Source organism: Symphalangus syndactylus, chromosome 7, assembly GCF_028878055.3.
Source record: "Symphalangus syndactylus isolate Jambi chromosome 7, NHGRI_mSymSyn1-v2.1_pri, whole genome shotgun sequence".
In the NCBI taxonomy this organism is placed as follows: Eukaryota; Metazoa; Chordata; class Mammalia; order Primates; family Hylobatidae; genus Symphalangus; species Symphalangus syndactylus.
In genome coordinates this window covers 8,029,290-8,057,108 of record NC_072429.2, presented here as the reverse complement: position 1 = coordinate 8,057,108, position 27,819 = coordinate 8,029,290, and the positions used below count along the sequence as shown (strand labels likewise).

Here is a 27,819-nt window from a genome sequence, read left to right as displayed (position 1 = left end):
CTCACACCTGTAATCCCAGTGCTATGGGAGGCAGAGGCAGGAGAATCATTTGAGGCTGGGAGTTCACGACCAGCCTGGGCAACAGAGTGAGACCCTGCCTCTACAAAGAAAAAAAAAAAAGAAAAAAAAAATTAGTCGAGTGTGGTGGTGCGTGCCTGTAGTCCAAGCTACTTGGGAGGCCGAGATGAGAGGATCCCTTGAGCCCAAGAGACAGAGGCTGCGGTGAGTTATGATCACACCACTGCACTCTAGCCTGGGCAACAGAGCTAGGCCCCATCTCAATAATAATAATAATAAAAACCATGCTCATCATATTGAATTTTAAAAATTCAGTAAAGTACAAAGAAGAAAATGAAAATTAATTAGCCTACTGCCCACAGAGAAATCCTGTTCACATTTGATGTGTTCCTTCCAGTCTTTTCAGTAAATACATTTGTACACCAAATTGAGATCATATGGAAAACTGAGATCCTGCTTTTCAAACAACAAACAACTTTAGACTGTAACCATTTCCCAATGCCATTAAACATGTTTTGACAACGCAATTTTGTGGTAGCCGAATCTTCTACCACATAGGTTTATCATTACTTAACTAGACCACTATTATTGGACAATATAGGTTGTTTGCTGTTGTTTACATGAGAGAGAATGCCATGACCCTTGTCTTGGTCCTAAAACTTGGCCCACAGCTGGGATCACTGCTTTGGAACACAGTTGTAGAAATGAATGCCTGGGGTCACAGAAATGAAAGTCTGGGGTCACAGAAATGAATGTCTGGGGGCAAACATCAAGAACATTTTAAAGGCCGAGCACGGTGGCTCGCACCCCGTAATCCCAGCACCTTGGGAGGCTGAGACGAGCGGATCACCTGAGGTCAGGAGTTCAAGACCAGCCTGGCCAACCTGGTGAAACCCCGTCTCTACTAAAAATGCAAAAAATTAGCTGGGTGTGGTGGCAGGCACCTGTAATCCCAGCTACTTGGGAGGCTGAGGCAGGAGAATCACTTGAACCCAGGTGGCAGAGGTTGCAGTGAGCTGAGATCGCGCCACTGCACTCCAGCCTGGGCAACAGAGCAAGACTCCATCTCAAAAAAAAAAAAAAAAAAGAACATTTTTAAGGGCAGTGATAAATATTGCTACATTTCCTTGGAATATCTGTACTCATACTGAAAGCGTGTGCCTGCTTCATTCACCCAGCCATAAATCCCTTTTCATCTTAACAGGGTTGATGCTTTATAAATGGTGTATTATTTATTTCTTTAATAGTAGAGTTAGATATTTTTCCATATGGGTTTTCTCCTAGCCACTTGGATTTTTTTCTTTGTTTCCTTCCATTGCCAATTTTGTTTCCTTATGATTTAGAGGAGGTCTTTAGATATTAAGATATATTTGTCACATTGCAAATGTTTTTCCTGCTTGTCATTTGCCTTTCCATTGTGTTTTTAACAGAAGTTTTGTATTATACTTATCCAAATATATCTATATTCCCCTTTACAATTTCTTCAATTGGATTTATGCTTAGAAAGCTCTTGACAACCAATATTTTCTTCTTGATTTATGTGATTTAAATAGTTGAATGTTGTATTGGCTTACATTTGTCATATGATAATTTAATTTCCTATTTATTAATTTATGTTACATATTTATTTATAACAGAGTGAGCATTCTGTGTTTATCATGGTAGGTTATTTGTAAGAGGGGTATTTTCAACTATTTTATTCAACTGAACTGTCTATGAAAGTTTACGCATATATGGCACTATTTGAATTATCTTCACTTTACAAGACGTTTGGAGGAAGTCTCTCACTTGCTTGGGTTGCGCAGCTGTCTCAGCCTTTTTGACCGTTCATGTTCCTAGATGGTGCTTAGAATCACTTCATAACATTGCCAACTATGAATCTGGGGAAGGCCAACCTCTCGATTATACCCAGCTTCCCATGAGGACAGCATTTGTGTCTTCATTTGTGATCACTTTCTTCTTATCATTAATCATGTACAATTTCCTTCCAATGGCGTCCTTTGTCTTGTCAGGACTGTTCCAGGTATTGTACATTTTTGGCTACTACCGTAATGGAAATTTTCTCTCCCTGTTTTCCCTACTACCAAGTCTGTTGTTTCGGTTCACACAGAAGCTATTGATTGATTTTTTAAACAATGGTCTTATATTTGGCCACGTCACCAGACTCCTCTCCTCACCCTACAAGTTGTACCACAGATTCTTTTAGGTTTTCCCCACACATGATTAACAGCAAACAATGAGAATTTGTCTCTGCTCTTTTCCAATACTAGTTGCGTGTCACATACAAGTATCTAGGATTTTCAGAACCACAGTAACTAGTTTATGGGTCTTTTTGTTTGTTCGTTTCCAAGACTATCTCCAGGACAGTGCTCCCCAGAGCGGGTTCAGCAGGCTGTGGACTTGGTGAGCAAGAAGCTTCCGTGGAGAAAGTTTTCAGAGACCACCTGTACTGCTCTGACTCTCGGAGGTGCACCATGCACAGCTCCATGGGAAAGTCTCCGGGAAATTTCACCCCTAGGAATGCCCATTTTCCTCTGTTTGACCAGGATTTTCCAGACTTCTTTGACTTTGGGACCCCTCTGTAGTCCTGTGTAACATCTACTCATATCCTAAGAATTCGCTGTGCAGAACATTTAGGGAAATGTGCTTCTTTTTCCACCTTTAAATACAATCTTGGTTGTCCTGTTGCCCTCTGTTACTAGTTTTCTGGGGATTTGGAAAAGGAGGAGTGCCCTGTGAGGGGCTACGGGGCCGTCACGCCCTTGCCTTGCCGGAGCCTTCAACACTGCAGCCCTGGGGCCTCTCTCCCAGGCTCCCCCCAGGCAGCAAGCTCCTCGTGCCCGCAGTTGCTTCTGCTACCCCCAGCTCCAGACCCCGCAGGGCTCCAGACCCACATCCACATCTTCTTGGCCTTCTTCGCTGGGATGGCACCAGGTACCTCTAACTGCACATCTCAGCTGACCTCTTCAGCTTCCCTCCTGTGCTCCCCAATCTCAGGGGTTGATACCATCATCTACCCGGCTGAGTGTCTCTCTGCCTTCACCCACCTAGTGCCACATCCTCTCGAAGTGGCCTCCTCCGTCCTCCTGTCTGTATCCCTGGACCCAGGCATGGTCCCAGTCCAGCTGCCATCGTCCCCCATTTGATGGCAGCGACTGTCTCCTAAGCCACTGCTCCCACCTGCCCCTTCTGCACACAGGAGCCAGTGATCTTCTCAGAAATGCACATGGGATTGTGTCACTCTGCTTAAAGCTGCCCTCATGGGCAAGCCAAACCCCTTGGCGGGAGACGCGGATCTGCTCTGCTCCTTGCGATCTGCTCCTTCAGGCGTCTTTGGCATTGAGTCTGCTGTTCCTGTCCCTGTGCTCTTCCCTCTGGGTTCAGCTGCCCTCCCTCCCCTCCCAGCCTGTGAACTCAGAGCATCTCTATGCTGTTGAATTCACTGGACCATCTTCAGGTGTGGGTGGAACGGTCACTTCCTCCCGTTGCTTTTCCTGACCTTGTAAGGAAAGACTGCCTGCCCCGCGTCTCCTCCATCCAGTCCTGAGCCCTGGTGCAATTGTGTCCTTGTCTAGATCTGCCTTCTGGAAGCGGTCCCCTGAGGACAGGGACCGTGCCAGTGAATATTCCCAGCACAGCACTTCCCACACTGAAGCCCTTCAAGCAGTATTTGTTAGACGATGAGTTTTGTCCTTTGGAAACTGATGTGATGAACAGTATGAATAGATATCCTGATATTCAACAATCTCCACATTCCTAGGATAAGCCCTAGATGATCACGGTGGAAGTTTCTCTTTATACATTATTCAATTAAACTCTTAATGCCTTGGGATTTTTACTTCTATTTTCAGAAGTGAGACAGGTCTGTACTTTGTCCTGACGGGCTACCTTTGGCATCTTTGGGTATAAGGATCCCATTGACTACGAAAGATACATTGGGTAGATTTCAGAATACATGAGTTTACAGGGTATTGTATTAGTCTGGCCTGATAAGTGCTTGCAAATGAGTATGAATGCACTGGCAAAACTTTGGAAAAGGTGAAGAACTTGAGTTCCCTCCATGGTTATGGGACTTAACGGCGTATTCTCCATTTTTTGGAGTCAGCTTTGAAATATTCACATCCCAGGAAATCCTCAATTTCCCCAGGATCTCCATGTCCCTGGCATAGAGATCCTCAAATTCTCACCTTCAGTGTTTGACTCTTTTCTGCAAATGTTCTGACTGTGGTCACATACCCCTTCTACCTATCTGAGGCAGTTAAGGAAAAAAAAAAAAAGAAAAAGAAAAGGCTTAGGGTTGGGACAATTTAGCATAGAACCTGCTAAGGAGTAGTTAATAAAGGAGGCTTTATTCCATTAAGTACTCAAGACTGGGAAAGAGCAGACACTTTTCAGGCCAAATAAGATCCAAAGCTTTGCCAGCACTGGTAAGCAATTAACCCTAGTCAATTACAAAATTTTTCTTTTTAAACAATATAGGAGCAATCTGGGGGGAAAATGCAAGCTGCCACCTGGCACCCAGACCAATCAATGGGATAATCTTTTCTCCCCTTTCTAGCCCCAGGACCAGGAGTTTCCAATTTTTGGAAACTTCCAAAAGAGGATATAACTCTGTCCGTCTCTCATGCCAAAGGCTTGAGAATTCCTAAAACACCAGAGGATCCCGGCAAGGAAGGGACAGGCTGGAAGGACCCGGCTTGGGGAAGGCCGGAACAGGGAACTCCACTGGAGGCAGGCAGAGAGCCACATGGGATAGTCCAAAGGCCCCCCGCCCCACCCCCCGCCTGTGAATGGACAGCTGGAACCAGATTGCTGGGCTGGGGCCCACCCCCAGGACCTGCATCTGTGTGGTCCAAAGCCCACTGCCACAAACCTGCGACAGAGGGTCAGCAAGCCTCTCTCTGCCCTCCTAGCCAGCATTCACTGGCAGAGGAGGCCCTGCACATCCCTCCTCCACTCATCATCCCTGGGCCTCCAAAGTGGTCGGCTGCAGAGAGCCTCCCAACAGCTTCCTAGTGGGCTGATGGCCCTGCATGTTTTCCTTTCTGCCAGGAGAAGCATCTTGTTGTAGTCACATTACATATACTCTTTCTGATCTTTTAGTTTGTGCCTTCTCTCTTTTTTTCTAGATTAAATAGGTCAGAGGATTGCTTTTTCCAAAGCTCTCTTCTTTATTGATTCTACGTGTTTCTTCTGTTTTCTAATTTATTGATTTCTGCTTTTTCTGAACTATTCCCTTATTTTTTCTTTCCTTAGATTTTTGGTTTTGTTGCTGTTGAAATTCATTCAAATGTATTGAGTTGAAGGCAGGACTAATGTGTGTCGAACATATCACCCAAGGAAGAAGCTTTTGGAAAACATCTGTGAATTTGCCTCTGAATACAGCTTTAACCACATTCCAAAAGATTTGACAGTAGCGCTCTTGTTTTTATTAGTGTTCCAAATAGTCTGTACTGCAGTCCTAATATTCTCTTTCCTTGCTGTGTTACCCAGGCTGGAGTGCAGTCGTGTAATCTCAGCTCACTGCAACCTCTGCCTCCCGGGTTCAAGCAATTTGCCCATCTCAGCCTCCCAAGTAGTTGGGACTACAGGCACATGCCACCACACCCGGCTAATTTTTGTATTTTTTTTGGTAGAGACAGGGTTTTACCATGTTAGCTAGGCTGGTCTCAAACCCCTGACCTCAAGTGATCTACCCACCTTGGCCTCCCAAAGTGCTAGGATTACAGGTGTGAGCGAACGTGCCTGGCCCCCAGTAGGTTTTTTTTTTTTTTTTTTTTAAGTTTTCAAATGAATTGGATTTTTTTAGGTTTATAAGTTCTGCTGCCCCCACCCCTAGTTTTAGGCATTTCATCAGCGAACATGGACAAAATCGTTTTCGCTGTATAAAATTCACAACATTTTCTTTATGACCCAAAACACTTCTGTAATTTTTAAGTGTTCTATGATTCCTTGAAAAGAAGGTTCATCTTTCCTTTTTTCTGTAGGGCAAGGGAAACAGTGACATAACTACTAATTTAACTTTACTCATTGTGTCATTCAAAAATTCTATGTCTTATTAGCATCTCATCTGTGAAAGGCTTTGAAAAGGGTATTAGAGACTCTCATAGTTAGGTTTTCGCCAATTTCCCGTTTGTTCCAAGGATTCGTTTTGGGATGTTTTGTGTTCTCTTGGGGTGCACGAAGGCCTGCGACTGGCATCTGCCCTGTGGGTGCCTTCGGTCACTGTGGAATGAGGTGCTTGGTGGGTGTAGGGAAGTGGCCCCAAATCTACTTAGTATTCCTGGGATCCCTTCTGCCACCAGAGTCCTTCGTCGTCATTTTTACATCGTGTGCCTTATAAGTTGTATGCAGTTTATTTTTTGAGACTGAGATTCTCTTTGAACAGAGTTCAACCTTTATATAATTATCTGATGTGTTTGATCCTATTATGATTTGATTTTCTATGCACAGTCAGACCACAGGCTCGAATTCAGCTGTCTGGGTGAGAAGACTCCTCAGGTGCTGGATGGCCCTGGCTGCTTACCTGGGCATGCCACTAAGTCACATTAAGCCTCAGTGTTCTTATCTGTGAAATGGGCAGAGTCACAGTGTGCACCCCTCCATCTGCCCTGCAGATTAAGGGCATTCATCCGTACAAAGTGCTTCCCACACGGCAGGTACAGGCACTCTGCAGTCCACACGGGCCGTACCATGTGGCTCCTCTCTTCCTCTATCTCTGTCTGCACAGCATCCCGTGTTTCCATCCCAGGTCACTGTCCCTGGTGGCTACACACCCATACACACCGCCAGGAAAGGGCGTCCCAGGTTTGGCTGCAAGAGGAAGTGGGATGGGCAAGAGCGCCCAGCTGGGACAGCAGCTGAGACCAGAGGAGAGGAGGCCACAGATTTAATACGGGGGCAGAAGTCCAAGGGAAGGCCGTGTTAACCACGTGTTTCTGATGCTTTGACATCTGAGCCTTGCTGACTCTGGAGGGACTGCCCCGCTGAGTGGTAACCAATGTTTAGAGACAGGAAAGAACTCATCCACGAGCACGTTTTTCAGATACAAACCAACCAATCCAGCGCCCACATCCCCAGCCACCTCCTTTATCAGACTTCACACTCCGAGCCATCATCCACCTGCCCTTGTTACCCAGAAAACTCAGGTGCCAGAAAACTCAGGACCACTCCACTCCCCAGAGCCCACTGGAATTATTCGAACTGGCCAACCTGAAGCCAGCTCACCTTGTCCCCATCGGCCCTTCCTGCAGAAACAACATGGACTCAGGCTGCTGTTTACCCAACTCCCTCTGCCTCCTGAGCAACCCTGGTGCCTCCCTGTGTGGCCCCCGTGGCCTGGTACGTCTCTTCCTCCTGGGATCTGGGAGTGACAGACTCTTTTCAGTGAACAATAGTAATGGCCACATTTTAAAACAAGTGGTGAAAGGGAGGAGGGATCTAGGGGCAGCTCATGAGTTTCTCGTTTCTTATAGGAACCTCGGGGGAGCCAGGGAGAGGCAGGGTCATTCTGGCAAACGCAAACACTCTCCAAGGAGGCCCGTGCCTCCCTCCCAGGCCCCTCGCTCCGAGTGGGTGGAGGCAGGCCCGGCTGGCCACGGTGCACTCACCTTTCCATAGCTCAGGAGGATGATCCGTACCAGGACCACGTTGATGTGGGCACCCAAGGACTCATCATGGTAGATTTCATTGACCTGAAAGAAACAGGGAGGCATCAGCGGGAACCACGGGCCCTAGGACTGGCTCTGGCTCTGCCAGTGGGATGACCCCCCAACCGGCTCCCAGGCCTGGGACCTCCCACCCGCTCCTTCCTCTTCCCATGCTTTCCACCCAGGCGTCACCGTCAACTAGGAGCCACCTTGTGACCCCTCTCTCATTGCCCCCTGCCCTCTGCCTCTCCAGGCTGCCACCACTGCCTGCTGGGATCACTGTAGCCCCTTCCTGAGCGACCCCACCCACCAGCCCAGGAATTCCTCACCTGGGGCCTGAACATGCAGCGTGGGCAGGGAAAGCAGCCCTACACTTGCTGTAGCCTCCAGCTGAAACATGACCTTCCCTTCAACAGTGAATGTGGGCGATGGACCCCGCGGCACAGGCAGGGCTGGGACTGGCCCTGGAAGAAGTCACTCCAAGCTGTAGCTGGTGGGTGTGGGGGTTACCTACGAGCATCGCTACTTGGAAATGGGGGCAGTTCTAGGCCCACCACCAGGTATAATGTTTAAACATGTTAATAAAAAGCTTGTGTTACCGCACCCCCAACGTGCTCTCCCTGTTCTGTTTTGATGGCTGGAGCCCCTGCAGTCGCCGTCCTCTGTATTTATCACAATCGCATTCTTACATGTGTTTCATTCTTCACATTTAGAACCATTATTCTGAGCAGGTGCCAATGGGCTTCAGCAGATGTCAAAGGGACCCGTGGCACAAAAACAGGGGGGTGAGCTCCCCTTCCACGAACACAGCCAGCAAGACCCTCCAGAAACACAGGTCAGGTTACCCCGGGCTCGAGGCTGTTAGGGGCTTCCTTCACACTGAGCCCCCACCCTCCAGCTTCCCACCACACACACCCAGGGCCCTCCCCAGCGCAGCCCCCTTCCTGTCACCTCCTTTGTGGGTTGACCAAACCCTACTCCTCCTCGAGGCCAGCTCAGGGGTCACTTCCCTGTGGAAGGCCCCCCGCAGGCCTGATCCGCCCCTCATCAAGCACAAGATGTGTTATTCCTGGAGCCCTCTGTGTGCCCCTGTGGGCTGGGCAGCCACCTACATCCTCCCTGCTTGCACGCCCAGGGCCAGGCTGAGCAGCACCTGGCAGGTACTCAGGGATACCCGCTGAAAGGCTGAAGCTATTGGCACCATCAGGAAGTGGAGAAGCAGGGACTGGCCATGCACCCCTCCCCACATGCAGACCCAGCCCAGGGGCTGCTGACAGGCTCCAGACATGGCCAAGACATACTTCCCGGAGCCTGCTGCCACGTCAGGCCAGCACACACTCCCTGCACTCCAATCTGTAGAGCCCCCATCTGAGCAACAGTAATTGCTGCCTCGAAACAGTGGGAAGGCACCTCAGGAAACCTGAGGGCTAACAAGGAGAATGACATCGTGACTGATGGGTGGACAGGCACACAGGGCGTGCAAGACAAGGATCCCGGGGCCCGCTGGCATCAGTGCTGGGAACAAAGATGGCACCGATCATGGGGCAGAGTTCATGAGCGTGCGGACCCTGCTGAGGGCACCATCCAGCCCAAACGCAGCTCCTCCCGGCAACTGCTGCCCAGCAAATCTACGTCTGATTGTAAATGGGCTCCCCACTCCCATCCCTCTTTCCTACAGGCAAGGGACAACTCATCAGACCCACAGGAGCGTGGCTGGTCACCGTGGCTCCGGGCTGTGGGTGTCTGGGGAGGGTGGCTCGGCAACCCCTGTAGGCATTGAGGGTTGTCCTCTAGACCCCCAACGACCCATCTCGCCCCTGTGGCTGACAAGGTGGAACTCCGAGGAGGGCACCCAGGTCCCCAGTAAGCCTTGCCGTTTGGCCGTCGCCCTCCGTTTCCTCTGTAAAATGAGGATCGCAGTCCCCCCATCACGAAGCTGTTGTGGCGATGAAATCGCCATGCAGGTGCAATGGAAGGGTGCTTGTGCAAACAATGAAACGGTTTTTCATCGCTGGTAAACCATAGTGCCCTGCAGCTCCCTGTGAGGTCCTGGGGGTAGGGGATGAACCCCTAAACCACAGAAGTCCTTGCCCAGCTTTGAGGGTCAGACTAGATTGTTTAGTCCATGCTGGCACAGTAGCCTTAAAAGCCAGTTTTTCTTAAGAGAGAAGGGGTTTCTTTAATTGTCCACAGTATTGCTTTCTCTATCACGACAAAGCTTGGCCAGCTTGGCTCATGGAGTCTGACCGAGGGAAGGTCCCACCACAGCTGAAGGGAGCAGAATAGAAGAGACGAGAAAGGCCAGGGATGAGGGGCCAGGCTTCTCCTCATCCCCAACCTCACAGGTCATACAGAACAGTCCTGACATCTGAGAAGGAAGGAAAAGCGAGAGAGCTTGATCCTGGCTGCTGCCTGGGACCTGAGAGGGGACAGGTTCCTAGCAGTAGGAGTGGCTTCCAGGGCCCAAGTGGAGGCCCAGCCTGCTCAGGCCTGACAGGGTGGCCCAGCTTCCAGCTGTGCATAGCAGATGCTGCCAGGGTCCCCTGCACCCCAGGGACACATGGGCAAGATAGCTGGGGACTGGCTTGCAGGTTTACCTGGCTCTAGGGGGCACCACCAGGCTTCAGAGCGAGCCCACGGGGCACTGGCCGACAAGAGAGGGGGGCAGGCCTGCTTGCAAGGCTACTGCAGAGAGGACACGCCCCTACTGCCCCCCACCAGTCCTCTGCCTGCAAATGGGGCTTTGGGGAGGTAATTAGGGGTAGATGAGTTCATGGGGGTGGGACCCTCATGATAGGGTTAGTGTCCTATAGGAACAGACACCAGAGAGCCTGCATCCTCTCTCTCTGCCATGGGAGGACCCAGCAAGAAGGTGGCTGTCTGCAAACCAGGAAGAGAGTCCTCACTGGGGAATGACCCAGTTGGCAACATGATCTTGAAATTCCCAGTCTCCAGAACTGTGGGAAATGAATTCCTGTGATTTAAGCCCCTGGGTCTATGGCATTTTGTTACACCAGCCCAAGCGGAATGAGACAAAGGCTTTATCAGGAAGAGACCGAGCCACCTCCCGCAGGCCAGACTGCAGCATTCCTTCTATCCTGGGGCTGAGTGCCCGAGATGAGGGCAGCACCAGATATAGGAATGAAACAAAGCCCTGGCCAGGCGCGGTGGCTCACGCCTGTAATCCCAGCACTGTGGGAGGCCAAGGCGGTGGATCACCTGAAGTCAGAAGTTTAAGACCAGCCTGGCCAACATGGTGAAACCCCGTCTCTACTAAAAATACAAAATTAGCCAGGCATGGTGGCGAGCACTTGTAATCTCAGCTGCTTGGGAGGCTGAGGCAGGAGAATCACTTAAACCCAGGAGGTGGAGGTTGCAGTGAGCCAAGATCGCACCATTCACTCCAGCCTGGGTGACAGAGCAAGACTCTGTCGCAAAAAAAAAAAAAAAAAAAAAAAAAAAAAGAACGAAAGAAAGTTGCATTTTTCCCCATGTTTGAGCCTAAGTGTGTAAATGTTGACCTCACCACCCACACAGACCCTCAGCACAGCCACGGGCCCCTCATAGGCTCTCAATGGGACTTCTAAAACTAAACCAACCCTGGCCTCTCGTGCAGCCCACCACACCCTGGGACCCAGAATGGCCTGGGCGAGCCTGGCCTGGTCTCTCCTTTCCCACTGGGCTGAGGCTGGCAGCCAGCAGACCCAGCAGAGCCACTGCCTCACCACGAATTGTGGCTCTGAGTGGATCAGAACCAGTACAGAGCCAGCCCTCCTGCCAAGAGGCGGAGAGGGACGCTCAGATGCCACAAGACCAGCTCCAGGATCATGGGCCTCGAAGGAAAGGCAGGGAACCAGAGGACATATTAGTGGGAATCTGCCCAGTGGGGCCTGGAAGGACGTGGCATGTCCTGAGACCTGGGAAACAGAACAGGGTAGCTCAGCAAAGCGGGGAGGGCACTCCTGGCAGAGGAGGCACCCATGCAAACCTCCCAGGGCTGGAAGCAGCGAGGCACCTTCCAAGCACAGAGGGGCTGCGGAAGGGATGCCCCAGCAGAGGAGGTGGGACGGGAGCACTGAGGCCAGACCATGAAGTCAGGAGGATTCCGAATCCACTCTAAGAGCAGTGGGAGGACATGGAGGAAGGATGATGGCGGTGAATTTAAGAAGCTTACTACAGGTGCCTTATGGAAATTAGATGGAAGGGGTCAAGATGTGGGAATGTGGGGTTCAGCTTTGGGGATGAGTGCCGAGAAGGGACGCATGTGAGGGATGATGTGGATTGGAATGGGGGTCATCTGCCCAGCCTGAGCGAGTGGAGGCTGGGGCTCTGGAAGGGCGTTCCGGGGGCTCCCACAGGGCGGAGGGAGGAGATGCGGGGCTGGCCCTCTCCTGGCTCTGGGCCAGGCCCTGCCCCTCAGGACACAAGATCTTCCCGCTCTCCTAGCCCTGCCTCTGGGGCCGAAGGTGGCAGCTCTCATCTCAAGAAGGAATCTTGTGTCCTTCTGGAACATTGAGCAGATCTAATCCCGCTCCCTGATTTGGGACAGGAGGTGACCAACCACTCCAAAAGCCCCGCCGCTGGGCATCAAACTCCCTGGGATAGACCGTCAGCCTCACATTCTGCTTGGGGGTGGGGTCGAGGCAGCTGAGCCCCGCGGTGTCAGGCTGCAAGGCGTGGGCCCCTGGCTGGGGAGCTCCACTGCGGGCTGTCCGCCAGCAGCCAGCTCCCACCTCCTGCGCTGGGTGCCCTGAGCCTGGCCTCTGGACGCCTCAGATGGTTTGGAGATGAACTGGGGCTCCCTGGGCTGCTCAGGAGCTCCAGAGGGTATGCCTGCAAATGCTCCCAGCAGGTAGCCAGGGAGGAGGCCAGGCCACAGCCAAGGCCCCCTCAGCCTGCCCTCCCTGGTAGCCTTCAACTGTGGTGCGCTCTCCCCGATCCTCTCCCCAGGAAACCTCTGTCCCTTCCTCCCTTCCACACCAGAACAGCACACAGTGCCCCAGGCATGCCTACTCTCTGGGAGGCAGGCCCGAGCAAGGCCGTGGTGGGGCTTGCGATGGCCTCCTGGCTCCTGTGGGTGGCTGCTGGGCCTGGGATCCCGCTCCGGAGCCCTCACCTTGGCCCCCTCCCAGGCCAGGTCTCAGCAGCCCCTCCCAGCAGTCAGGAACCCCATGGGGCACTGTGGCCCAGAGACCACTGACCGCTGGCCTGGGTGGTTCTCCTGCCCCTGCGTGTGCTGTGGCAAAGTCCAGCCCACAGTCCGGGGCTGGGCTCCTTCTGCTGTCCGGCCTTTCAGTCCCCGTAGGTTAATATGATACATCAGGAACAGACATGCAGGCAAGCAGGGTTTGTGGGGCATGTGAGAGGCAGGGGCGCTTCACAGTGTCCTTGTCCTCCACGGGCCTGAGGAGTGAGCCCCGTCCTGCCCCCTCTACCATCCCAGGGCTCTACCTGCTTTTCAGGAGGCTGCAAAATTGCCACAATTTCCTGCCCAGCCCCGGCCAGAGGCCTGCAGGGCCCACCTGGGCATGGGAACCACTGGGAGTAATCAGTGCGATTCCCGACAAAACACAGGCGTCCTCAGTAAGGACACAGCTGCAACAGTTCTGCAGAGCAGAGAGTCGACTGATGTGGCCAAAAGGGCAACGGAAGGCAGAAGGCGGCCTCCACACGCCTGCCTCCCTCACATCCCCCTCCTCCCCTGGCCCCACTCACTTTCTCTCCCAGACAGGAGACAGGCGGTAGGGCTCCCCAACGGCCCCCCTCGTGTCCTCCCTGCCGCCGCCACCCGCACACACCATTCTTCACTATGATCACCACGCGGAACAGATCTCACCTTCCCCTTCCGCCGTCTAAAACCCTCAATGGCTCTCCGGTGCCTTCAGAAGCAGGGCCCAGCCACTCGCCTGGCATTCAGAGCCCTCTGCACGCTGGCCCTGGCTGGCTTCTCCATGCTCCACTTCAGATACTTCCCCACATGGCACCCTTGCTCCTGACACTCCAGCCAGCCTTCCCCAGAGCCGGCTGCCCTCTCCTGCTGCCTGCGCATCGGTTCAGGCCTGGAATCCTCACTCTCCCTGTCCAGCCCCTCGATTCTTTAGATATCTCAAGAGCATTTGAAAAAAAAAAGACTCATCCTAAAAAATATATTTCAAAGGAAAGAGGCAGTGACCGCCTTGCTTAAACCCTTCCCACCCCAAAGCACAAGACGGCAGTTCCTGGAGTGACCTCCAGGCCAGGAGGGTCTGGCCCTGCTGCACCTTCTCGGGCTGCCCTGGCCCTGCTCCCTGTGCTCCAGCGGCTAGCCGGCTGCTCCTTGCACAGGGAGCCTGTCTCCACCTCAGGAACTTTGGACTTGCAGTGCAACTGCTCCCAGCAGTGTCTAGCCCATAGTAGGTGCTCAGTAAACATTTGTTGAATGAATGGAATCACTTTGAAGACATGGAATAACAGGAAATGGGCAAAATGTGTGACCCAGCATAGGCCTGTGACCCCTCTCATCGGGGAGGCCCCCCGGCTAAGGGCCTCCCCTCCCCTCCCCTCAGCAGCCCTGGGGACCCTCCTCCGCATCCACCCTCCCCAAGGCCTGTGTGTGCTGGGGAGCAGCAGCTCTGCTTTCCCAGGTTGCAGGGGGAGGGGAAGCCCAGGGACAATGTCCTTGAGTCCTGTCTGAGAAATTGATCCTGGAATCCTTAAACCTTGGGGGGAAATGTTCAAAGCCGCAGCCATCTCTGGGTGGAGAGCGGCCAAGGGCTCTCTTGTTTGGGGAAATACATTGTAATGCACCTTTTGCTTATGCAAAGATGCGGCCAAGTTTCTGTTCTGGAATAGACAATGAGGAAGGAGCGGCTCTGCACGACAATGTAAAAGTTTGCCTTGCTGGTGGCAGAGTCCCCCCACCAGGGACGGGGAGCCCTGGGAGGTGGCCTGAGGCTGCTGGCCAGAGGTGACTTTGTCCTCTGCCAAGGTGGGGGAGGGGTGCAGAAAGGGGGGAACTGGTGCAGGCTCCCTACTAGGGGAGGCCTGCTGGCCCGCCAGCCACAGAGGAGACAGGCAGGGGCCCTGGAATAGCGGCCACCCCAACCTTCAGGAAAGTTCCCATATCCTTCGCTCGGCTGAGCTTTGGGCCACCAAAGGCAGCCTGTGGCCCACCTGGCAAAACCATATCCAGGAGCAAGCCAGGCCTGAAAAGTCTGTCCGAGGCCTGGGGGAGGGAAGCCTGCTGCTCTGTGGCTTCTCTGGGACCCCCTGAAATAAGTGGGGAGAAGGCTGTTCTCTCTGTGCCCCTTCAGAGGCCAGGCTTGGACCACCAGGGTGGAGGCAGAGAAGAGAGTGCAGCCAGAAGCTGGGGAGAGAGGTCTGCCGGCCTCCGGGGAGGAAGAGTTTCATCTGTGCGCATTGCAGGGTGCCTAAACGGGGCTGCCAGAGCCTGGGCTTATCATGAGGATAAATGTTCCCACTGCAGATCTTCTTCGCCCTCTGGCTCCTCAGCAAATGCTTCAGAGGCAATGCGAGAAGAAACATGACTCTTGCTCAAAATAGCAAACTATCATGAAATGGAAATGGTCAGGATCAGAATAATTACTAGGGTCAGTTCATACATCAAAGAGTGAGGTGGCCAGAGTCCCCTTCTTCAATACCCAGTGCAAGAACACTCTGCCCAAGGCCACCCCCTCACTCCTCAGGCGACGTCTCATGTGCCCGTCCACACTCTGCTGATACCTCTGCAGGTGCCTCAGGGTGGGGACGGGGCTCCTCCACCTCCAGGCCAGCTCATCAATGCACAGAGCCCAGCAGAGGCTCAAGAGGTATGTGCTGCGCCCCTCACTGTGGCACTCCAGCAGGCACGTTGAGAAGACAGGTTGCATTACAAACCTTCCCGGGTCTGTACTAGCAACTGCAAGAGGCTGCCCCTCCCCCTCTCCTGAATTTGGGGGGTTAGCAGAATGTAGGGGGGATATTCCCACTCTGAGGTCAGATTGCATGGGTGCCAGCATGGGCTCTGCCATAATCCTGCCGTGTGACTTGGGGCCAGTTACTAAACCTGTCTGGGCCTCAGTTGCCTTATCTATAAAACGGAGATAATAATAGTCCCTGTGTCTCAGGGTTGTTTCAGGTTGAAGCAACAATGAAAGTTGTCACGGGCGTCCGTGTGAAGAGATCACCAAACAGGCTTTGTGTGAGCAATAAAGTTTTTTAATCACCTGGGTTCAGGTGGGCTGAGTCCAAAAAGAAAGTCAGCAAAGGGTGGTGGGATTACCATTAGTTCTTATAGGTTTGGGATAGATGGTGGAGTTAGGAGCAATTTTTTTTTTTTTTTTTTTTTTTTTTTTTTTTTTTTGAGACGGAGTCTTGCTCTGCCGCCCAGGCCGGAGTGCAGTGGCGTGATCTTGGCTCACTGCAAGCTCCGCCTCCCAGGTTCACACCATTCTCTTGCCTCAGCCTCCCGAGTAGCTGGGACTACAGGCACCCGCCACTGCGCCTGGCTCTTTTTTTTGTATTTTTAGTAGAGATAGGGTTTCACCATGTTAGCCAGGATGGTCTCCATCTCCTGATCTCGTGATCCACCCGCCTTGGCCTCCCAAAGTGCTGGGATTACAGGCGTGAGCCACTGCGCCAAGCCAGGAGCAATTTTTTGTGGGCAGGGGATGGATCTTAAAAAGTACATTCTCAAGGGTGGGAGAATATTACAAAATACCTTCTTAAGGTGGGGGGGAGAATATTACAAAGTATCTTCTTAAGGGTGGGGACGGTGTATCATACAAAGTACATTCACAAGGGCGGGGTGGGGCGGCAATATCACAAAGTACATTATCCCAAGAGCGGGGAGGGTGTATGGTCACAAAGTCAATTGATCAGCTAGGGTGGGGCAGGAACAGATCACAATGGTGGAATGCCATCAGTTAGGGCAGGAACTGGCTATTTTCACTTCTTTTGTGGATCTCCAGTTGCTTCAGGCCATCTGAATGTATATGTGCAGGCCACAGGGGATATGATGGCTTAGCTTGGGCTCAGAGGCCTGACATTCCTGTCTTCTTATATTAATAAGAAAAAGTGGGATTGGGGCAGCGTGGAAACCTAGAGTGGGCGAGATGAAGTTGAAGGAAGATTTTGGGGTAACAGGTGATACTGTGGGGTTGTTGGAAGGAGCATTTGTCGTATAGAATGATTGGTGATGGCCTGGATGTGGTTTTGTATGAATTGAGAAACTAAACGGAAGATACAAGGTCCGAATAAAAGGAGAAAAACAGGTATTAAAGGACTAAGAATTGGGAGGACCCAGGATATCCAATCAGAGATGCCCAAAGGGGTTCAGCATAATTATTTGCTTGGTTGGAGAGTTTTTGGGCTCTGTCCTTGAGTTTTTTTATGTTGTCATACACCAGGCCAGATTGATTTCGGTAAAAACAACGCCCAGGTGATTGAAAAGCTTTATTGCTCACACAAAACCTGTTGGTCTCTTCACACGGATGCGCGGGACAAAAGTGAAATCCCCAACACCTAGTACAGGCTGAATGAAACTGTCACCAAATTACGGGAGGGTCCAATAGCCCAAGCTGTTTCCCTGGGACCCCATGCACAGAACGGTCCACCTGGACTTCGCCCTTACACCCACTGGCTCTCCTCCTGGCCATCACCACTGGGAGAGGTCTGAGTGAACAGCTTGCACATGCCCCTGTGTTTTCCAGAGCTGGAGGGGCTGCTGTGCCCAGGCACATCCGCGAGTGTGACCCAGCCCTGGAGCTCTCCCTGCTGGCTGAGTTGCCTCGGGGTAACAACAGCCATGCCAACACTTAGGGACTGACCTTCCCACTCACTGACCGGATGCCTCATCAGAAAGGGAAATGCTGCAGAATGGGGAAGGACCAGTGCTGGTGAGGCCGCAGGACGCAGAAGGACACGGCCGAGGCCGCAGGCCAGAGCCCAGTGTCCCCCAGGGGCTTCTCGACCACTGCGAGCCACTGACAGGGAAAGGCCGAGAAAAGTCAGGGATGCTGATTCTTGCTGGCAGTGGCTGCGGGACGGCCCTGCCTCCCTGGAACTCTGCTGAGCCTGTCAGCTGTCCCTGGCCACAGAGCCCTGGGGGCTCAGTGAGGAGTTTCCTTTCAAAGAGGGGCCCCAAGTGGCCAGGGCTCGTATCAGCCCCGGCCCTGGCATCCCCCCACACGCCCGTCCCAGAGCCTGTGCGGCCCGGCCCATCCCCTGTGACTGAGCTCGGTCACCTGGGTCCGTGTGGGTGCCACCATGTAATTTGAGACCAATGCATTTCTATTCCCCGACACATCATATCCTGCTGCTGCTCTGTCACCAGTGTGACCTAAGGAAAGAGGGAAGGAAAATGCCGCTATGGGAGGAGAGGGCCGTGGCATCAGGGGACAGGAACGGCGTGGGGGAAGGGGGCAGCAAGCAGCTGCCGGGGTGGGGGGCGGGCTGCTGAGCCCACACCAGGCTTGGAGCCGGAGCCCTATCCCTACCACTGCCCCGCCTTAGGGTGAGATGCAGATAGTCCCCCGGGTTCTGGGCTCCACTTCCCACTGAGATGCGACCCTCTGCTGAGGGTGGAGTCCAATCCACATGGTGGCTCGGCAGGTGGTGAGAACTGAAAGGGATCTCATGTTAATGAACAGGCCTCAGGCAGCACGTGGATGCCCCTAGCTCCAGAGGGGTGTGTGTGGGATGCAGCAGCTCCTGCTGGCGAGGGCCAGGGCGTGGGTAGCTGGCACTGGCTGGCAGAGGCTGTAGAATGGACATCCATCAAGGCATAGGGCTTGGACTGGGCAGGGGTCCAGCATGCCTAAGTGGCCCAGGCATCAGACCCAACCACCTCAGAGCAAAAGTGAGGAGGACTCAGGCCAGCCTCCCTACTCCCCAGGCATCCATGCATGATGAGGAAGAAGGGAGAGGCCCTGGCAGAGCAGGTATGAACCCCTCGGAGACTGAGAAGGCACGACAGAGGGCCACGGGCCATCACCTTGCACTGTACCCCTCGACCTGGGCAGGGGCCCCCAAGGCACTCAGAGCGCAGAGCAAGAGTAAGGTGATGGCTGCAAGAAGGGGCCTGCATGACAAGCTCATGGCAAGGGTCGTCTGCTGCCAGCATATCCCTCCCTGAAAGAGCAGTCATGCAGGGCGCTTTCCAACACCCAGAGCATAGATGTTCCAGCGCCTCTTGGGGTTGGTGGGAAACAGCTTTGCCCTTCTGTGCAGCAGGTCACAATCCCCCTGCACCACCAGAGTCTGTTTATGTGGCTTAGTTCCCTTGCCAGACTCTGGCAGATGGGAAGATAGATGAAATCCTGCCTGCCGCTACACAGGAAGCCCAGAACCAAAGGAAGAGGGGCTGAATTATTGGAGGCACAAGTGTCTGTGGATCACTTCTGCTCAGGCTCGGAAGGGCCAGCAGGGGCAGCCCCCAGGCCAGGCTCCCTGCCAGGCGCGGGTGGGAGGTCGTGCGGGCTGCAGCCAGGCTTCCTTCCTCCTGTCTGGCTGCAGGGAAGTTTTCCTTGCTCTGAAGTTTCCCCACTCTGTGAACATTCCCACGGGGCACCCTATGCTGCCTCGGGTGCTGTCCCATCCTGTTAACTCACGGCACCATCGTGATCTCCAATCACCTTCGTTTGTTAGCTGCCTGTCCGTCTCCACTAGACGGGGACTCTTCTGCATCCTTGCTGATGCATCCTGGGTGCCCAGTACTCCCGTGCTTCCCCATGCTTCAGGACCAAGGCCAAGCTCAGCCGCATGCACCTTCTCCCACCCCAGTGGGCTCCCCAGGGTGGCCGAGGGCTGGCACCTCTTTTGCACAGGCGGCTCCTCTGTGTGGAATGATGCCCTTCCACTTTCCACTTGGGAAACACCAACTCTGTGACCAACACCAGCTCAAGGATCACCCCACTGTGACCATCTCCACGACCAGGTGGAGACAGCTGACCGTCTCCTTTGGCTGCCAAGGCCCTGTCCTCGCTGTGCCAAGGCAAGCAGGTGGCCCCCATGAGAAAAACGCTTGTCCAGGACGGGAGCTGGCTGGGGCTGCTCCCAGACATCATGGGCCGAGTGAACAGCTGCTTGGCTCGCTGGTCAGCTCTGAGCTTCCCCGCCTGTGCCGAGCACTTCCCCGCGTGCGATATCTCTCCCCTCCCATACCCTGCAAGTGAGTGCTATCCCACTGTGCCAGTGAGGAAGCCGAGGCACAGAAAGATCGAGAGGCTCACATAAGTGGGCGTGGGAGTCAGTGCAGAGGCTCTGGGGAGCAATTTGGCAAACCTGCTGCAACTAGAAACGGTATCCCGGGACCCGGCCATTCAGACATCAGCATGGATGATGGAGACACAGCCTCTGCCATAGAAGCAAAGGCATAAGGGCACCCAGCCACCAGGAGTTCCACACCCACAGACAGAGTTCATTTTTTATGGGAGTCTCTGAGATCACAGTTGTTTATGGGAATTCATTTAGTCACTTATTCATTCAAAAGAGATTTACTGAGCACCTACTACGTGCCAGGCCTTTTCCAGGTACTCAGTGAAAAATCAGGTGGGCAGACCCTCTCTGGGCCCGATACAAAGTCACCTTCGTGGGAGTCCCTAACCCTCCTGAGACACACCACCAAGGAGACGCCTGGACTGGGGAGCAAGACCCAGGATTGCTTGACCGCAACTCAGCTCCGGCGGCAGCCCGGGAGGGGCCTTGGGGAGTGAGAGCCCGTGCCAGGTCAGCCCGACAGCCCGGCGTGGCGCATCATCGCCCCTGTTCTTGTGGTTCAGCTGTCACCTCCTTGCTGGAGCCTGCACAAGACAAGCTCCGAGGCTGCCTCCAGCTGTCAGCCGGGTGTGTGGATGGCTGGCCCTCCTTGTCCACAGGGACTCTAACTCCCACTCTGACAACCATCAGTTCCCCGCGGGAGGCCAAGGACAGCATGCTGGGAGGCTTCCACATGAGCTGTCAGGAGGTCTGCGGAGGAGGGAGGAGGTGGGGAAAGGCCCACTTGCGGGGAGGGTGCCGCACATTTCAGGAGGAAGCAGAGGTGAGACCCACCCACAGGACCCCCGTCAGAGTGTTCCCCACCTGCTCACCACCCCCGGTCTGTTGACCTCCCCAGCCCTGCTGGAACATGTGCTCACCACGACATCCCCAGCACCTAGGGCTGCTCTATTCGTGTGCACTAAAGGAGTGAGTGAGCAGGCAGGCAGGCCTCAGAACAGGAGGACACAGCAGATCCACGCAGAAGCCAAGGCAAAGCAAGAGGCAGAGTGGACGGTCTGCGGGGAGAGGCGGGTGTGGCCAGGGGACTCCAAATGCTGTGTGGGGGTCGGTGAGGCCTGAGGTGAGAATCCATGGAGCATGCTAGGGGATTTGGGAGCTCTCGGTCTTCAGGCCACAACAGTAGGGGAGGACCAGCACAGGAGCCACCTTCCCACAGGTATGTGACTCCGTCTGCCGTGCTCTGGCCATGTCTCACTGAGTCTCAGTGACCTGATGCAGGCAAGGGAACCTCACAGGGCCGCTGGGGCAAGGTAGTGAGGTCACAGACATGCCTCCTTGCACAGGGCCAGCAGGTGCAAAAACAGCAAATGTGAGTTTCCCCCTCCTCAGGTGGGGAGAGGTGCTTCCAAGGATAGAAAGCACAAGCCCCAAACCTGCTAAGAGAGAGGAGTCTATCTCTGTAGACCACAAAGCAACCTCGCTGCCGCTCTCTAAGTCCCCCAAGCTCCAGCAGGGCCCAACCTGTGCACTGCGATTCATGATGCGGCTTTTGCATGTGCTGTGTCGTCACCAGGAGCCCTCATTAGAGGCAGCTGCAGTGGCCCTTGTCCGAGGAGCCTTCCCTGACCAGCTGCCCCAGGCACCCTTCCCTGATGAACCAAGGTGTGATCACGTGTCCTGACCCTGCTCGTCATACTCCTGATACTCCTGTGCTCTGAGCTCCCCCAGTGCAGGGACACAGCGGCCAGGAGTTCGGGGAGTGCCGCACATGACTGAGGACAGCTCTCAACTCAGCATGCTCCTTCCACACCCGTGCTCTGCTGAGCGCTTTCCTGGTGTTCAACTCGAGTGGTGCTCCTAACAGCCCCGGGAATTGGCACTGACCAGCACAGGGCTCAGCAGGACAGGCAGTTGCCTCCTTCCCTCAGGCTGGAAAGAACGCTCAGGCCACCCACACGCCAGACTTGTTCTGCAGCAGTGTTCTGTTTCACCTGTGCAGTGTGGGTTCTTAATTTCAATTTGTGGCCTACATTGAAAAATAATTAGATTTCCCATAAAAATTAGATTTCCAGCTTCTCATGGAAGAAAGAGCTGGCAGCAGTGGTCTGCTTATTCCGACAGAAACACAAGTGAGTGGAACCAGGACGAGCTCTGCGGCGGGGCGTGGCCTCTCCGGTTGCCCCAGTCCCCACCACTCCCAACAGCCTTCAGCCACCTGGGCCCCTCGGGCCTGGCTCCTGTGAGCTCGTGAGGGCACTGCCCTCTTCTGAGCCTTGCATGCAGCCTCGCACACACTGCTGGCCCTCACGGCTGTGTCTCCTGCTGGCACACAGGGGCAGGCTGTAAGGCCAGCAGGACAAGCGTGAGGAACAGAAACAGGGCCAGCAACACCCCCAGGGCCACGGCACCACTAGCAGACCCTGAACCCTGCTTGCCTCCCCCCGCTTAAGGGACCCATGTTTTTGTGTCCAGTTTCAGAGATATTTTTCTCTTTCCCAGGAACCAGAGCCAGAGACTGGTGAACTATGAGTGGGGGCGACGCCTTCCGCCTGGCTGGTTTGCAGCTCTGCGACCAGCTTACGAGATCTCTACCACGACCAGCCGAAAACATTCCTGTCTGACCACTGCCTTCCCCGCCGCCACCATGCGGTCTCAACACTCTTGAAAGTTAGTGAGAAATTGAGCCCATATGCCTTCTGATTGTTTGCAAACCCTGGCAAGGCTTTGGTAAGTCCAGGCCAATTTCTGGATTAAATTAGACAAGAAAAGAGGAAAAATATCTGAATCCTGGCATAGAAAGAAATCATTCATTCAAAAAAAAAAAAAAAAACTGTTGTAGAACATACTGTACAGAGAATGTTCTCATGCTGGGAGGGGTCAAAGGTTACAGCCTCAACTGAAGGCACAGAAGACCCTTGGATTCCACGTTCCCCATAGGCCTAGGAGTGTGTCTGCCCTCAGCAGAAGAGATGCTTTGGGGGCTCAGGCATTCACCCAGAATATAAGCAGTTAACACAGCCGGGAGAGACTATTCCGTGTGCCCAGAAAACTGCTCCTCCTGCTCTGCTGTTCTACAGAGGTTAAGAGCAGCTCATTCTATCCTTTCAAAAGAATCCCCGAAGTAGCCTCACCGGTCCTTTGAGCTGACAAGGCTAGTGTGGGGGTGGGCTGGGGTCTGAGCAGCCCATTGTGCTCAGTACTTCCCTAATACATACACCCATGTGCACTGATGTAGTGAAAGGCACGTGCTAACTTTGGAGGCCTGGGGCCATTATAGCTCAAGGCAGGCACTAAGCAAGTACATTTCTGCAGAACCTGGTAGCAAATATTCCTTTAGCACCCCATAGTGAATGTTCTCAGCTTTGTGGGCCATATGGTTTCTGTTGCAACTACCCAACCCGCTGTTGTAGCACAAAAATGGCCACAGGCAATTCATATATCAAGAGGCGTGGCTGTGTCCCAATAAAACTTTATCTACAAAAACAGGTGAAGGGCCAGGGGGCCCTGGGGCCAGAGTTTGCCAACACAGCTTCAGAATCTCCAGTTTACCTTGACAAATTCACGTGAATTTAGCTTTCATGCAAGTAATATGTCCAAATTTACTTTAATGTAAAACTGATGTTTTAAAATGCTTACCATCCAAAAAAGGGGGGAGATGCCTTACATCTGTCTGGTGGCCTCTGGCAGGCCTGAGAGTACATGTTCTCAGCAGCAGTAGGTTGAGCGCTGGCCTTGCTGCAGGCTGGGTATCACCCACTGCAATGGTCTGCCTCCTGTCTACAAGGAGTGCAGTGGGACCAGTGGCTCACACAGACAGTTCAAGGTCTTTGTAGATCCTGATACTTAAGAAACACATTGAGGCCTTAGGCTTCTCAGGGAAGAGTAGGATTGAAATTAGTGCTTTAGTTAAATGCTTGAAGCCACAAAGGAAGCTTCAGCCTTGGGCCCAAGTTTATATTTCTTGAAGTCTTGGCACAGACAGATTTTACTTTTAAAAATGTATCCATAGCCAGGCGTGGTGGCTCATGCCTGTGATCCCAGCTACTCAGGAAGCTGAGACGGCAGGATCACTTAAGCTCAGGAGATTTGAGTCCACCATGCAACATAGCATGACCCTGTCTCTAAAAAAAAAAAAATCTTTAAAAAATTAGGCATGGTGGTGTGTGCCTGTAGTCCCAGCTGCTTGGGAGGCTGAAGTTGGAGGCTGCAGTGAGCTATGATTGCAGCACTACGCTCCAGCCTGGGTGACTCAGAGAGACCCTGTCTCAAAAAAAAAAAAAAAAAAAAAAAATGCATATATAAACATATTACTTTCACAATGGCTCTGATCTTCCAAGCCATTCATCCCTGCCTCCCATTTACCTGAGCCTGGAGAAGACTCCCTGTCTGTACCTGGGGACGAAACTTGAGGTGCCACACACATCTGAGCTGCCTCCTAGCATGGCAGCCTCACCTGTCAGGCCCAAGCCCACTCCTTAGGGGTGCCCAGGCCCACACACATGGCCACAGCATCTGGTTTGTGAGCAGAGACTAGCCCAGGCACTGGCAGAGCAAGTTTTTGAAAATGTGAGAAATACCGAAGCCCCAGGGTCAGTATCAGGCATGTTCAGCAATGTCAGCTGTGTCCCAGCCTGGCAGCACCCGCTACTTCAGGGAGCATGTTTCCAAGCAGGAAGGGTCAAACTTGACAGTGGTCTCCCAATGCACTCAGGGGCAGGGGGCGGGCCTGGGCAGAGGAGAGCCCCTTATCCTCCCGCCTGGGTCCAGGGGAGGCAGTAATGCAAGGTGGAGGCTGGAGGCTGAGCCAGAGTCGAACGCTGGAAGGAGCAGGAGCAGAATGAAGGCAGAGGGAATAGAGTTCATTCTGCCAGTGACCGGGCCGGGGGGCCAGCAAGGCTGGATGGGCCACACATCTGCCCATGGCTCTCACTCCATCCTCCTAGCCTCACAGTGCTTGCGGGGGGAGACCCCTCTGCCCTTAGACGGGGGAATGTGGGCATCCCCAAGGGGCCTCAGCATCTCTGACCAGGCCAAGGGCCGCTGAGCCTCAGGAGACTGGACTCATCCCAGGGTTGCCAGCAGCCAGGAGGGCTACTACGGCTGCGTGTGCTCAAACTCCAGTGTAGGCCGGGCGCAGTGGCTCACACCTGTGATCCCAGCACTTTGGGAGGCTGAGGCTGGCAGATCACCTGAGGTCAGGAGTTCTAGACCAGCCTGGCCAACATGGTGAAACCCCGTCTCTACTAAAAATATAAAAATTAGCCAGGCGTGGTGGCACGCGCCGATAATCCCAGGTACTTGGGAGGCTGAGGCAGGAGAATTGCTTGAACCTGGGAGGTGGCGGTTGCAGTGAGCCGAGATCACGCCATTGCACTCCAGCCCGGGTGACAGAGCAAGACTGTATCTCAAGAAAAGACAAAAACAAAAAATCTCAGTGCAGAGAGCCTCTGTGGACGAGGGCCCGCCCCCTGCCTGCCACAGGCTCAGCACACACCCAGCGCCTTCTTAGCACGGCTGGCTTTGCCTGGGCCTCAGAGGTGTGTGGACGTGCCCAAGCAGAGGCTGGGGAAAGGCCACAGAGAACGGGAGCCTGAGGTGGCATCCGGGGGCACATGCAGGGCAGGAGGTGGTCCCTCAGGCTGTGGGGTCTGAGCACAGGGCTCAGGTTCCTGGGCTCGCCCTAGGGACAGGCTGACTTCATAGATGACCAGGGCCCATGCTCAGAAGGCCCTGAACTTGGGGCTTGACCCTCTGCAGCTCTGTCTTGAAGTTCTTCGTCATGTCACCCTTGCATATGTGTTTTGTAAGTGAAGGCTCCTGGGGCAATGGAGCATGGTCCCACCTTCCCAGGACAGGCTTTCAGCTGCCCCCAGCAGGTGCAGGATCAGGCATGTATTCCCCACGGCATCTCAGGGCAGGCGTGGTGGTGGCCATCCCTCCCACAGCTGGCAGGAAAGGGGCATGTCTGGTGGATGGCTGGCCAGAGCCCATGTTTTGGCGGAGGTGAGCCTCCTGTGAGTGACACCTGCATAGAGATGGGATTGGCCATGGCCATATGCTCTGGGCTGGAGCAGTGCACCAGTGGGAAGGGGGCATGCCTGGCTCTACTTCCCCAGACGCCCTGGGCAGGACACAGCCAATGTGTTCTTCCAGGGGTGGCAGGAAGCTCTCAGACCCCAGTGGGTGCACCCTTCATGCTGGGGGTGCACTCACTCTGCCAGGACCCCGTACCTGAGGAGCATTCCCTCAGCAGGATTCCACTCTGTGAGATCCTCTCTTCTTCCTCCCAGCCTCCCTGAATCTGGCCTGTGTCTGTCATAAACTTCTGGTCAGCCTGAGGCACCCATCAGGGATCAGCCACAAAATACACATTTGTTTAATTTCAGTGACTCCACACAGAAGCTAAATGCTCTAATATTTGCATTTAAAATAGCCACTGCACAATTTAAAGATGAATAAGAAATTCATGCTAATAATTCAAGGCTCCAATTTTTGTTCACTTAGAACAACATTAAAAAGCAAATAAAAAACAGCACGTCGAGAGAGAGAGAGAGACAGAGACTAACGAAGAAAGGAAGTGGCTTAACTGTCCTTTTTTTTTTTTTTCTGAGACGGAGTCTCGCTCTGTCGCCCAGGCTGGAGTGCAGTAGCACAATCTCGGCTCACTGCAAGCTCCGCCTCCCGGGTTCACGCCATTCTCCTGCCTCAGCCTCTCCGAGTAGCTGGGACTACAGGCGCCCGCCACCACGCCCGGCTAATTTTTTTGTATTTTTAGTAGAGACGGGGTTTCACCATGGTCTCGATCTCCTGACTTTGTGATCCGCCCGCCTCGGCCTCCCAAAGTGCTGGGATTACAAGCGTGAGCCACCGCGCCCGGCCCTTAATTGTCCCTTTTTATGGCACTTTCCTCTGCTCTTTGAACAAGCGTTCCCACATTTTCATTTTGCGTTGGGCCCTGGGAGTTACGTACTGGCTCTGCCTTTAGGCCAGTGTTCCCCACTGGTAATATCCTGATGAGTTTTGCAGCAGCCAGATATTGAGGGGAAATAAGAATGCATGTAATACATTGGCTCCTTTGACTTCTTTATCTCCCCGCCACACCTTTCTTTCCTTTTTTTTTTTTTTTTTTTTGAGAGAGAATCTCACTCTGTCGCCCAGACTGGAGTGCAGTGGCATGATCTCGGCTCACAGCAACCTCCGCTTCCCAGGTTCAAGCCATTCTCCTGCCTCAGCCTCCCGAGTAGCTGGGATTACAGGCACGTGCCACCACACTCGGCTTATTTTTGTATTTTTAGTAGAGATGAGGTTTTGCCATGTTGGCCAGGCTGGTCTCAAACTCCTGACCTCAAGTGATCCACCTGCCTTGGCCTCCCAAAGTCCTAGGATTACAGGTGTGAGCCACCGCACCAGCCTATCTTTCCTCTTACTTTGGGAGAAATTCAGGTGGAGGGCTGCTATGGCTGAACCCAAGAACAGTCAGTGGTTGGTGAGGAACTGGAGCTTGGGCAGTACAGCTGCCAAGTAGGGCAGAACCTCGAAAGACTAACTTCTGGGGACAGCAAGAGGCATCAAACACATCATCCAAGGGAGAAGCTGTTCCCCTGGGAAGGGAAAGACTGCAGGATCTGACCACACACAAAAATGTAGGACATCAAAAACTATCCCAGGCAGAATAAAACAAAAGGTACACAACAAGACTGGGGAAAATATTTCCCACACATGTGAGAGACAAAAAGTTAATCTACTTAAGTACGCAGACTCTTCAGAAGAATAAAACACCCCCAAATCCCAGCAGAATCAAGGGCGTGAATAGGCCAAGCACAAAAAATAAAATAATCTGTTTACAAATACACGTATATTTTTTAATGCAGGTTCATTAACATCAAGGAAATACAACAAAAAACCTTATCTCAGTTGTAATGAAATCACCACTGCTCAAAAGGACCCAGTGGTG

The 27,819-nt window shown here is 53.3% G+C and overlaps 1 protein-coding gene across 2 annotated transcripts in view; it reads right to left on the bottom strand.

The window, feature by feature from the left end:
* ADAMTS2 (ADAM metallopeptidase with thrombospondin type 1 motif 2) overlaps nucleotides 1-27,819 on the bottom strand; it is a 237,914-nt gene that overhangs the window by 68,471 nt on the left and 141,624 nt on the right. For both annotated transcript variants that reach the window (XM_055284998.2, XM_055284999.2), the window contains exon 5: nucleotides 7,629-7,712. In XM_055284998.2, the coding sequence (XP_055140973.1) occupies nucleotides 7,629-7,712 (84 nt within the window). The remainder of the gene's footprint in view (nucleotides 1-7,628; nucleotides 7,713-27,819) is intronic.